Source organism: Dryas octopetala, chromosome 3, assembly GCF_963921425.1.
Source record: "Dryas octopetala chromosome 3, drDryOcto1.1, whole genome shotgun sequence".
Classification (NCBI taxonomy): Eukaryota; Viridiplantae; Streptophyta; class Magnoliopsida; order Rosales; family Rosaceae; genus Dryas; species Dryas octopetala.
Window position 1 is genome coordinate 15,725,528 of NC_141368.1, and position 13,818 is coordinate 15,739,345.

General features: G+C 36.0%; 1 protein-coding gene and 1 pseudogene across 2 annotated transcripts; one reads left to right on the top strand and one right to left on the bottom strand.

The window, feature by feature from the left end:
- Positions 1 to 272: 272 nt before the first annotated feature.
- On the top strand, positions 273 to 790 carry LOC147291319 (glu S.griseus protease inhibitor-like). Its single transcript, XM_086236313.1, has 2 exons — positions 273 to 341; positions 452 to 790. The coding sequence occupies exons 1-2, from the start codon at positions 323 to 325 to the stop codon at positions 643 to 645; spliced, it is 213 nt and encodes a 70-aa protein (XP_086092439.1). The 5' UTR covers positions 273 to 322; the 3' UTR covers positions 646 to 790.
- Positions 791 to 817: 27 nt separating this feature from the next.
- On the bottom strand, positions 818 to 4,937 carry LOC147291320 (ASI1-immunoprecipitated protein 1 pseudogene; annotated as a pseudogene). The gene is made up of 2 exons (XR_015121136.1): positions 4,670 to 4,937; positions 818 to 1,626 (listed from the first exon to the last, which is right to left on the bottom strand). The product of XR_015121136.1 is annotated as an ASI1-immunoprecipitated protein 1 pseudogene (transcript).
- Positions 4,938 to 13,818: the final 8,881 nt, after the last annotated feature.

The following is a 13,818-nucleotide window of genomic DNA, read 5'->3' on the forward strand; positions in this document are numbered from 1 at the left end:
TTTCATACCAAAATACTAGCTATTCTTCATTTTGCTTCTCTACATGCATGCTTAAGGTCATCGTACATCATAGAGATAGACACAATTGCTTCTCTACATTCTTGGCGATATGGTTTGCCACTGCATTATATAATGTAATATTTGTGTAAACAAAAGCATGCAAACAGCCTACGTAACATCCAAATAGTCAATAATGACCAACCACAAGCTGTTCAATGACAAACTACTATAAATATGCATCTCTTCCCCATGCCAATACATCACAAGCTACATTACAAGAGAGATCAGAGAGTAAAAGTCTAAATTAGAACAAGAAACGAGGATGGCATCTGGATGTGAAGGTAATCATGAACAAGCTTGTTTACAGCTTTGAATGCACGTATGCCACTAAATAATATATAAACTTTCTATGTCATTTAATGTAATACAAGTTTTTAGAGTGTATATGCAGGCAAGGATTCATGGCCTGAGTTGTTGGGAGCTCAGGGGACTGTTGCAGAAGCAACAATTGAGAGTGAGAATTCTTTGGTTGATGCTGTGGTCGTGCTTGAAGGAACAATTGTCATCCAAGATTTCCGGTGTGATAGGGTTTGGGTTTGGGTCGATACTGATGGCATTGTTACTAGGATCCCTGCAATTGGTTAATCTCGACTAAGAGCTTCACTTCAGGGCTACTAGTTCTCTTATATGAAGGAGTTCTATTCTCCATGAATTGTATTGTAAACTAAATAATTTGTTTTTCTTTCCTTGTGTTCTATACGAAGCTAAATAAGATTAATGGTTTGATAAAGTTGACAGTCATTTTATTCCTCTCTTTATTTTTGTTCAACCATCAAAAGTGCATAGGGTGTGGCTTGGAGAGCAAGCAAGGCTTTCAACCATCAAAAGTCAACGATAGAACAATTACAAAGCTCTCTATTAAAAGCAAACACCACCTCATAAACTTTGTATTATGTACAAATGTCACTTTGACTAGATAGGGGTGATAATCTCAAAAAGTTTAACAGTCATCTGAAACTCGAATTTTATAATGGCGTGCCAAGCGACGAGCAGTTCCATCAGCCATCACACTATCTATCATTTCATACTTCTTATAATTTGCTTTGAGGGACTCATGCTGCTGCTTTGCTAGCTTCTCTTCTTCCTGGAGTTGTTGCTTGAGCACAAATGCAGCTTCAAGAGCATGCTTTCGAGTAAGATGCTTCAGTTTCTTTGCCACTTCAAAGTCGGGATCATTTGGCTCCAGCCAACGGCAATAAATTCTTCTACCAGGTCTTACAGGCCGATCATCAAACATTTCAACTCTAGCATGAAGTGCCCTCACAGGCCTTGGCTTCCCCAGCATCATGAAAGGAAATTGGGCAATCTCAGAGACAATGGCATCAGCCTGTTTTGGGTTCTCCACCTCCACCAGTGCACACTGTGGGATGCACTTTGATTCCGTGTAATTTGGAATAAATTGAACATTTTTCACAGTTGCAAACTGACCAAGAGCAGTTCTCACAACAGATTCAGTGACCTGTGGGGAGAGGTTATCTATGTAAACAGTTCGTTTGACTCTCTCCTCAAAGGCAGCATACTCTGCTTCTGCTTCTGAAGTCCCCATATACCACAAGGAACAAAAATCTAATAAGAAACAAATTTGATGTTAGCCAAAGTTTACAAATTCTATTAAAATTCCAGACCAACAAAGAATATACAAGTAAGAAAGTATAACACAAATGAAAGCATATCCATCATAGCAACCTAACCCCCTTTGACAAAATATACCATTCAAAATTTAACAATGCAAAACACTCGACATATCATATTTGCCATTATCAAGCTCCAGAATCTTATTGCAGCATTTATTTAGCATTGACCCAAACACTGTAGTCCTCATTCTAGATGTTATTGTTATTCTTTTTCCACCTGAAATAACTGAATTATTTTTACTCTTTGTCTGGACATAAGTGGGTTACGTCATGATTTCTACAGGCCCTCATATATACCCAAAATTCAATACCGCATCTCTTACCAAACCTTCACTAATCTAATATCTAATCTTTAACTATATCTAATAGAGTAATAGTACCATACACAATATAGAATCTTAGATTGACATTCCTCTATACAATTACGGTTTTTATGCTCCTCTCCAAATATCAATTTCAACTCTAGCATCTTGTACCAAAAGAGTCATTAGACCGCCAAACAGTAACTACTATTTGGTTTCATGGAAATGGATGAATTATATAGCGGTGATGATATTATACATGAAACACTGTGTCTATGATATGAAACAGAGCAAATTATAGCTAAGAATTTTTCCTAACATCACTAAGGCAATGAGATGTGCTTTCACACAATTACACAAACAACTGCAGCAAGGATGCTGGCCATTTTTGTTTGACCCTTGTGAGAAACCCAAAATGAATAGATGAAAAGAAACAAATCCATATATACATATAAAAATAAACCAAGAAAACAGCAACCAACAGCAACCATTCAACCATATAAAAATAAACCAACATAACAGCAACATAAGCACAATAACATAAACCATTCAACCTACTAAACCTGGTAACCTGCCACAGACTAACAGCAACCATTCTAAACTTACAGAAAGTATCAAAGCAACAAACCCATATTACAAGTTTACAAATAATTAAACAAAACCAATTGAAGTTTACAAATATTACAACAATCTAAGATTGCAGCCTGGCACTGGCAGAGACATTAAGTGGCTATTTAGTATTTTTATGCTTACACACTTCATGAACACATCCAATACCCAATTGCACACTCTGTGTGCGTATACAACTAAATGTGAGTACTGAGTAAAAGAAGATCCATACCCATATAATGCTTTAATGCTCCATGGGAAAAAATTTATTGAAAACACAAATTGGGAACATGAGGGTGACAACTTAAGCCTATCTTTCAGCTGGTAAGAAACTGCCGTCCACACAAAGGATCTGAAACCCTACCATATATCTGACAGCCATATATCAATTACCATATAGATTGTTCTTAAAGTAACATAAAAGAAAATGTTGAATAGCAGTACCCAATCTTTATATGTGATAGTTTAGCATGAAAAATGAAACAATTCACATGCCTCCTGATAACATCAGACACTTCTCCATAAGGACACATTTCCAAAGTAAAAGCTCTCTCAAAAATCACCCAAAATTAATAAATACACACAATCCAGAAACCCAAAACACTAAAATCATAAATCTCCACCTTCTAGAAAGACAAAAAAAACCTCATTACACAGTGACCCATAAGAAGAAACAAAGTCATGAATTCCCAATTCCACAGATCAAGTCTTTAACATAAATTAAAAAAAAAAAAACCAACAAACTTACCCAAATGGCCAAATCAATGGTGGCGGTGGCAATCGTCAATCGATTGAGTGAGAGTTCAGATATGGGTTAGGCTGAGAGAGTGAGAGTGATCGGGATTTGACTCTTTGAGATAGGGGTTAAGGCAGATCGAATGGGGATGCCGATCAATGGTGGTGGCGAGACTTGGTGGGTTACGAGACGGTGGCGATCGCTGGTGGTGGTGAGACTTGGTAGGTTATGATTATGATGATGGGCTGATGGGATCAATTTTGGTTGACTGGGGGCGTCATGGGATTGACGGTGGAGGTGGCGAATGGCAAGTTAAGGCTAAAGCATAGAGATAGGGCTGGGAATGGGTTGGGTCGGGTCCATATCGGCCAAACAACCAACCCACCCGACCAACCGACTATGCTTGATTCTCAAAACCGACCCAATATTGTGGGTCGGTTGATGGTTGGCCACCTGACTTTGTCGGTTGAGGTCGGGTCGGTTATGGCTACGACCCAACTATCTTTTTTATTTTTCACAACACAAACAACAAATTATACAGTTATATACTCAACAGAGCTTGTAAACACCAGATATTTGCTAACTGTAAACACAATAGGGATGACCATTTTCAAATTTCAATACTTTGATCAGAACAAAACCATGCAACAATTGATTACATTATGTCATTATATAGGAAACTAAAAGCTAGAAGCAGAGAAATTGCACACCTTCGTCCATGAATATGGATTCAGAACAAGTTCCAAACTTCCAATGGACTCAAAATTACACACCACTACTAGTCTCATAGGAACTTACTAAGTATAGGAATTCAGAAAACAACAAATATGTAAATTACATTAGGACCATAGGTTGCCTGCTGCCAACAAATTATAGGAACTTACTAACCAACAAATTCAGAATGTTGGCATAATTTATCTCCAATCAAATTTGTTGGAATGTTGGCTTAACTCTGGCAGACTACATTAACATAACACTTTTTTCTTCAATCGAAAGAGGGAAAAATGGAAAGCCAATTATCATGGTTCCATGCATCTAGTAAACTCAAGAGAAGAAAAAAAATTAATACATAATCCAGTGGTCTGCAAGAGTTACATAAAGCTGAGTAACAAACACATATAATTCCAAGTATTCTACTATTCAAATTTCAGGCAACAGAACAGCATAATCACAATTCACAAGTTAGAACATTCAACCAAATACAAGCATTGGGCTTAATTTCACAACAATTGAGGTTCATCTACATATAGTTGAATCAAACTCAAACCAATGACTAATTGAAAATAAGAGACAGAGAGACTGAGGAGAGAGATCAGAGATGGACTTACATGAGATTAGCAGTCGCAGACAACAGAGAGCAGGGGAGCTGAGCTGAGTTGCGGAGGTGGCTTCTTGGTCGCCGGCGAGAGAGAAGATGAGAGTGCAGAGATCGCAGTCGAGAGAGAAGATGAGAGAGCAGAGATTAGGGCTCAGAGAGTGAGTAATGTCTGATGTGAGAGAGAAGATGAGAGAGCAGAGAGCAGGGCTGAGAGAGTCGCCGGCGAGAGAGAAGATGAGAGAGCAGAGAATTAGGGCTGAGACTGAGAGAGTGAAATGAGTGAGTTGAGACCCGAGAGCCTGAGAGAGAGAGAGAGAGAGAGAGAGAGAGAGAGAGAGAGAGAGGAGAACGGGCCTGGGCTAATTGGGTCTGGGTTGTTTCCAATCTCAACACAGTCACACACAGAGGCTAGTGCTACACAGCCCAAGCTACCAAAGGCCCAAATTAATTTCATAGGGTCGGTTGTCGAGCAACCAACTATCTCTCATATCCAAAACCAACTATCGTGGGTTGGTTCGTAGCAACCGAACCGACTTGGTTGGGTCGGTTGGTGGTTGCATATCGACAACAAAAACAGGTCGTTTTTGAGTCAGTTGTCGGGTAAAAACCGATCCATTCTCACTCCAACTTAGAGATGGTGGCGTCTGATGTCGAACAGTCGAAGGGGAAAAGGGTATTAGAAAAAAGAAAATGAAATGAGGGGGAAAAAATTAAAAATTAGGATTAAATACCAAATATCAATAGTTTTTTTAGCAAAGCAACAAGACAATAATTTTTTTTAAATTTAGGTACCAAACTATAGCAAGATATTTTGGATTAGGTTACAAATTTGTATAAGATATTTTAGATTAGGTCACAAATTTGTACAAAACGTAATTTTTTTCACAAATCTGTAAGAAATGTGAATTTTTTGACACCGAATGCTCGGCCAAAGTGCTACCGAGCTTGGTGGTTATCCGTTAGTTTTTTTTTTCCAGTTTGTTATACAGTCATAGTGTGACTGTCGAACAAGGGTTTAATGCTTTTTATTTAGGCTTAGAAGATGAAGTCCTACAACTTAAAGACTAAACATTAAAATCTAAGCCTTGTAAACACTAAAAAAATAACAAATCAATTAAAAAGTTGTGACTGTTGGACAGTCACAGTTCAGTTTGTAAAAAAAAAAAAAAAAAATTAATGTCTCTCGAGCGCTCTGCATTGTTCACCGAGGTGAACAGTGCCAAGCGGTGAACAATACCAAGTTCTAGGTAGAACCATATTTTTTAAAGTTGGTACATAAACTGAAATTTAGTATCTAAAGTAAAATGACATAAACATTTTGGTAGTTAAAATGAAAAAACATTGAAATTTAGTACCTAAAGTCAATGGACCTAAAAAATTGGGTGAATGGGTGGTTTTGGACATTTGGTTTGGGCTTAACATAAAAAATAGAAATAAGAAAATAAACACATAAAACACTCGGGCGGGTCGGTGGAGTTCGATCGGTGGAGGCCCAAAGCCAAAACCAGCCCATTTATATTGGTTTGGGCCGCCTTGCAATAACAGCTTGCAATGATGACGTGGACACAGCCCAAACCGACCCGACAAGTCGGCCTGAGATGGTTAAGCAGGTTGGTCCATTTGTTGCCCAGTCCTACATTTCGCAGTTTGCACCCAAAAAGAAGTGTGAAAATGACTTTGAATTCACAAATTTCATTAAGCACATCATAGGTCCTGAGATATCCACCAAACACAAATACATTTCGTCTCTTGGATCTCACTGTCTTCAAAATTGAAACAACTTAAAACATGTTGAGGAATTTCTGGTTATTAAACAAGTTTCTCAAAATTGAATCAATGGGTTCACAACAAGTATCAGGTTGTTGCATAGAAACTAACTATCGAAATTAACTAATCATCTTCATCGAAAATTAAACAAATAAACAAATAAACAAATAAAAGTTGAGAGAAAGAGCCACAATCAACAATCAACAAATTAAGAAGAGTAAAAGTTCCACAATTTCAACCCTAATTTTTCTTTTTGTAAAAATTGCAAAAATCAAAGAAGACATTGGAGATAAATATTGGAGAGAGATCGATTGTCGAAGAAAATACTGACTTGTTTCGTGTTGCAGAGAATGAGGGAGGATTGAAGCTTGGGATTAGGGTTTAGAGGGGAAGGTGAGAGAGGCTAGAAGAGATTGGCAGAGTCGAAGAGTGAGAGTGTGCGACGAGATGGGTGTGGCTATGTGGGTGGGTCAGTGAAGTTGTTAGGTACTAACCAGAGATGGCTACTCCCGCTATGGTACCAAACGTTTGATTGATAAGCGTAGTTGTTCCTTTGTGTATTCGATCATTAGGTAAGTTTCGATTATTGAGTGCTCACAAAACGTTTACAAAAGACTGCATACTCATACTCAAGGATTGTGAAAATTCAACTATCATTATTGTTGCTGGTTTTTGTAGTGAATCTTTACAAATTGCCTTTTACCCTTTTCTCTCTTCCTCCGTCAAGTTACGAACTGGAATTAAAACAATAACTCAAATAAATACTCACAAAATAAATAAAAAGAATTAAACCCATCAAAATCATTATTTAAAAAATCCAAATTTGCCAAATTGAAATATCCAATTGCTCGTGCAAACGAAAAGAAATATCAACAATAAATTAGGGTTTATCGTAGATTGAGAAGTGATGATGTAATATTGAGAAGCAAAATTACAAAAAAAAAATAGAAATAATTGATTTGAGAGAAGGAAACTTAGTAGCGTTTTTAGCAAAGGAATGGGTGAGGAGTGTGAAAAATTGAAACAAATGAACAAATAACACATATTCATTAATCTATCCATTCTTATATACATACATGCTTAAATACATGGAACTCAGATGAAGAAATGATCTTAATAATCAAAAGAGAGTGTTTGTGGATAAATCCACACCAAATCAAACAGCCAACCAGGGCTCGACACGTGGCTGGTCAAAACCAACTGTGGAGTTGACTTTCTGCAGTCGGACTTTGACCTCCACATCATCACTGATCAGCACTTCCTCTGCCAGCTCAGACCGGGTCTCCATGCCGGGCCCTCCATGTTCGGTCCGAGCCGAACCGATGATCTTCCAAGGGATTGAGTGTCCATCTTTCCACGGTCATCCCGGTTCGGATCGGCTCGGCACTGAAGGAACCTCCTTCGAATTCTGGCGTCGGCCAGTTAGGGCTCGGAGGGACCCCTATCTTTTGGATCGGCTCGGTCTGGAATTCCGTGCCCGATCCGATCCCACATAGACTTCATGCATACGCATAAGGATATGTGTTCGGTTCGGCTCGGTTCGGATCTCCGCCGCTATTCCCAGGGTGTGCACGTTGGGATGAACCGCCACACTTAAATGCACCTGACACACATCCCCTGACAGATGGGATATCCAGCCTGCATTCATGACTATTGAGGCAGTTTGCCTGAACCTTCCAACCTTGCATTTAATGGAGCATTCAATGCAGCATTGAATGCTGAGGAGGTGGGCAGTTGTACATACAACTAGTTCTGACCAAGCAGGTGAGTCACTGGCAGCCATCCATTCACAATGCAGGTAACTTACTCATCAGGTTTTCCTTTGCTTATATATATCAACCCATATGTGCAAAACCAGATGATTATGAATCTACCCACAAAACACTTACACAAAAATTCCCATCCACAAAAGAGCCTACCCAACTTGCTGAGAATAACCCAGAACATTTGCCTTGTTCTTCCCATTCTCCCAAGTTCATCCTTTGTTCTTCCCCATCTGCCATCAAACATCACCACTGATTTCATCATCGGAGTGTGTTTGGCTGGTACCACACCGGTCCATCTCCTTTGACCTTGTGTTTGTCTACAGGAAGATCCCAATCAACATTCGCATTATCATCCAGCAGGGCTTCGGATCATCCAAGTCATCATCTCTACGTTGTTGCATCTACCTCACGAGAATTTGCATCAACAGAGAGAAAAAAAAAACCCACATAAAAGAAACAATCAAATTCCAACATGAAAGAGATGGAGGATGGTTATCCTCTCATTGGCAACAATTCCAACAATTAATTTCAATTAAAATGTTGAATTCATGTGATTTTTTTATATAAGTTTTGTAGTATGGCTAATATGAGGGACTAATTATGAAGGATTAATGGACAGTTTTATAAGAACCCTTATATTAATCAAATGACACCTGTCATAAAAAATAAAAAAAATATTAGAAAAACATCTTGTTGAAAATATACCATATGAGGATAATATTGGTGATCTAGCTGGTGCCAAGTTTGTGGGGTTACTGGTTAGGGGTCCATTTGCCCAATTATTCCTAAAGGCACATTTTTAATATCAATTAATGTGATACAAAATATAGTGAACTATTGAAAATCTCTTGCCAACTTATTCAAATGCTTAAAATCTTCCATGTAGTTTTTTCTTTTTTAACTTTAACAACAAAATCCCCCTTAAAATAACAGTGTGTATCAACTTTGTATAATAAATTTGAGCGCACAAACGCGCGCTCATCCTTTTTTAACTACACTGCAAAATAGAGTGTAATTTGCAATTACATATATATGCATAATTTTGTATGTGCAAACACCTAAAGATTAGGATTCAAACGCTCGAGAAATAGTGTCTTTATAAATAAAAACATTCGAATGTTGGCTTTTGAGTAGCTTAAAAGTCTATTATGCCCTTACTAGTCAAAGCATATATGATATACTTAAGTATTTCAACTTTTTGATATCAATCGATGTGACAAATAATTCAACTACTTGTTATAAATATATGTTTCAAAATAAGCCCAAATTCCAACAGACTGTCTAAGGCATGGGAATGAAGAAGACAAGAGTCAAACTCTCTAGCCACAAGCCCCCATGGTCCACTCACTTATGTTGGTTGGTAAAACACAGATTTTAAAATAATAAGAATTTTTCAATATGAAATCGTATCTAGTTAATTATGTCAAATTTTCAAATGCGATATGAAAATATCTCAATAGATACAATTATTAATTATATTTCCAATAATGTAACCGAAATTCTCTACAAAGTTCACTATAAATGAATTATGAGTCTCTATGCATGGTCAAAACAATGAGCCGTTTGGAATCAGCGAGTTTTGAGGTAACCATTAGATTTACTTTGAGTTTGTGAAGTTTCTTCTATATTCTCATAACCTTTTGCTATTGTAAAATCATTACTATAAAGCATATTAGCTTTGGTTTGTTTTATTAATTTGCTCACTTAATTTTAATTTTTTTTCTCTCTTTAGTTTCATATATTGGTTTATGCATACTTTAATATTTACACACAAAGCTTTGTATAACATGTCCTCAAGTACTATTAAGTAATGTGAGATGGCTTTTACCATCTTTTGTTGTACTTGTAGTGAAATGGTTTTAATAGTAAATACTATTGTAATTAATTATCATGGATCCCCCCCCTTCCCCGGTAATTGGCCGGTGCATGAAATTTTATGAGGAATGTAGAACTAAACTTGTGATGAACTTAGAATTAAATGCAACAATTGTATTACTTTTTTTTCTTTTTCTGCTAGCATGATGTACTTATTTTTTGATTTGCAGTAATCTTTGAAGCTTTTTTTGAAAAAATATCATGAGAAAGATTTATTTCAATTTATGAAAATACATGTTGAGGAAGATGGAACCTATCGTCATTTGGATCAATGATTTACCAGAGAACTGCACCATCCTACAGCCACCAGGTGAATATATGCAATTTTATATTAATTATTAATTAATATAGACATGATTAATTGAGTTAATTAATTAGTTGTTTCAAATTAAGCAACACTTAGATGAACTAATTAAGATAACAATTGAAATGTTTGGTTTATGGTAGTGGTACTACGAAGAAGCCTAGGGGAATGCCAAAGAACAAAAGAGGTGCTCGTACAGCAGCAGCAATAACTGGATCAGTGGTTGCTACTCCAAGGCGGACTCGCAAAAGAAAGGCAACTGGGGATCCAAGGAATTAATTTTATCCCTTTAACCATTCATGAGAAAACAAAAAACAAAAAACTATTATTATTGGCACAACTTCTAGACTTCAAGTGCTGCTACAGTGCTACATTCTCTGATGTGCTGCCACATAGCTAGGTTTTTAAAAAAAGAATGGAAATGAAGCATATGTTCATTATTCCAGGTAGAACCGTCGGTACATATTAGCTAATTAATTTTATTGTAGTGCCTGCAAACCAAGCTTCTTTAGTCATTTAGACATTGTATTGTGAAGATTTTGAAATTAGAAATATGTTGGTTTTTTAATGATAGGGCTAATGAGGAATTAACTGATAATGATCAACGGTTATCAACATCTTAATAATTCAAATTTAAAGTCTAGTATATCCTCATCCTAGCTTGTATTCAATCTCACAGCCTATATCTATATGTGTAGATTATCTTATCTTTCTGATGTAACTCAAACATAGTTTGGATATGTACATGACTTTCTTGTAAACCTATTATAAATATAGCAATACATAGCTAGGATTCAATCTCACAGCCTATATCTGTATGTGTAGATTATCTTATCTTTCTGATGTAACTCAAACATAGTTTGGATATGTACATGACTTTCTTGTAAACCTATTATAAATATAGCAATACACCAACACCTCAAATCATCGAGGTATTTCTAAATTCTCTAATATCTAATTAATTGTGTAGCTAAACTAGAGAGATAAATTGACAAGTGCACATGGGTAAGGATGAGCTTCATTATTCTTAAAAGGTCAGATTATGGAATGAAGAAACTATGGTAGATCCATTAACTTAAATTTTGTGTTTTATGTTGCTTTAATTAATTTTGATATATTTATGTAAGAAAAAGACAAAGTATATATATAAGTATTATTTTTAAAACAGTGGAAATATTTTAAAACAAAAAAACCAAAAAAAAAAAAAAAAACCATGTGCAGCTCATTAAAAAGCAACCCGGCCTAATCACTGTGTTTTTGCAAGTAGAAGACATCTTTGCTTTTGGGATTTAAAAATAAAATAAATCATATATAAAGATAAAGAGTTGTCATCTTTTCCCATTTAGCTTCTAGTATATTATGTTTTAATCTCATGGAGTTATATAAAACTCACCCCTTTTAAGAACAACGTAAAAAAAAAATTTAGACAAAAATTAATTTTGTGATGATGGACATACAGACATTGGGACGGACGACAGGGAGAGGCATCTTGATTTGTGGGGATTGAGTTAGGCACCCAACACCCCAATTAAATATCACATTCCGGAGTTGCTACCCGACCAACCTAGCTTGGATGGGGTGCCCTACTACCCCAAGGGACAAGGGGTATGCTTTGTACGACTTCACCAAAGTGAATAGACAAAGTCCACCTCCTCTTACCAAGCTAGGCTTTGCTTATGCAACTAAATTATTTAATGCCCTACGTAATTACAAGCTCACGATATCAGGTTTGGCGATGAAAAATGTTATGTAAATCCTTATAAGCATTAGTATACTTCAATTTTCTTCTGATGTAAGGCTTATTAGCACTTATCATTCATTTTAATATACTCGGCATGCTTCATGCCCCCTCAAATATCTTCAGAACTGATTTAGTAATTACTAACCAACTCCAATCCCCCCCCCCCCCCCCCCCCAATTGTTGAAACTAATAGGAATCATTAGAAGAACTTTTCGTGGTGAAATAAATATCATTAGTTTGTTTAGCTTTTCAAATGAAGCTTATTATGGAATACAACTATTTCAATTCATATATCCTAGTTTGAGTATGTATGATCATCCATGTTTTATTTTCAGCACAAATTTTTTGCGATAGTGTTTTTGTTTTTTTTCCACACTTCAATTTCTTCAAATTTCCACCAAATTAGTATGATCATATTATCAAAATGTTGTACCAATACTATATGCTATGGAATAAAGTTATCAATTATATGCAATTAAGTCCAAATAAAAAATGTAATTAAGAAAGAAAAATAAAAAATGAAACTTCTACATGGGATAAAATTTAAAGAACGTTGGAGCTTACTCCATTACAAGAGAGAGATGAGAGCCAAGCCACCATAATGAGAGAGAGATTATATAACATGAATTTTGATCGATAAGAATTTACTGGGAAAAAAAAAGTCAACTTTTTTGGGGAAGCATATATGCAACTTGAAACCAATTAACAATCAAAAGAAAGGCCCAAGACCTACCACTCAGCCTAACAGACGTGGGTTAACTAAGCTCTGATACCATGAAGGAAATTAACACATCTAATCTAAAACCAATTGAAAATAAAAGAAAAATCTCAAGACCTTTATAACGACTTATTCAAGGCAATACTTTTCCAATGTGGGACAACACACTCATCATTCTAACATTTCTTTGGTGAGCTCAAATTGTGTAGTCATTTTTAAAGATTCACCATGTGAGAATGACATTGGTACCAAGTTTGTGGGGTTAATGTTTAGGGTCCATTTTTACAATTCAAGATCATTAATAATAAGGGCACCAACTATTATCCTTATTTTATGATCTGTACTAATGTGGAAAATAATTTGGCAATTTTTTATGTTATATAAATAAAGAAGTAAATTCAAGAGTGGGTCCATAGGTCTAAACATAAACAAATGAAATACTGCCAATTTAATTGTGATGTAAAAAATTTGAGAGACTACTTGGTGTATCTACAATTATTTTATGAATGCCTTATAATAAGGTACTAATAACATTAGAATATAACCATAACCACCCTTATTTTCCTTTTTCATTTGCGGACCACCTCCCAAAAAAGCATTTCATATGCGCACCAATAAAAAGGATGAAAAAACACACAAAATAAGAGCAAGTCTTTCTGAAACTGTTATAATAACGAAGAATTTATAAATTATGAGACTTTAGATTCAAGCTGGTACATCAAATTTGAGACTTTTTGCAACTGAAACTGAAATTGTAACTCAAATTGAAACAACAAACTGAAACTGAAGCTATAGCAAAAATAAATATACAAAAAGATTGATTAACTCATTGCAATCAGCTACAAATCTGAGCATGAAATAGAGTTAAATATCAATCCACAGAATTGCAAATCAAACTAAAACTGAAATTGTAGCTTTGGTATGGCAATCGCTTCTTTAGGGGAGGGAGCTTCTCTTGCAGGGCATTCAGAGACGTATTGGGAACGGT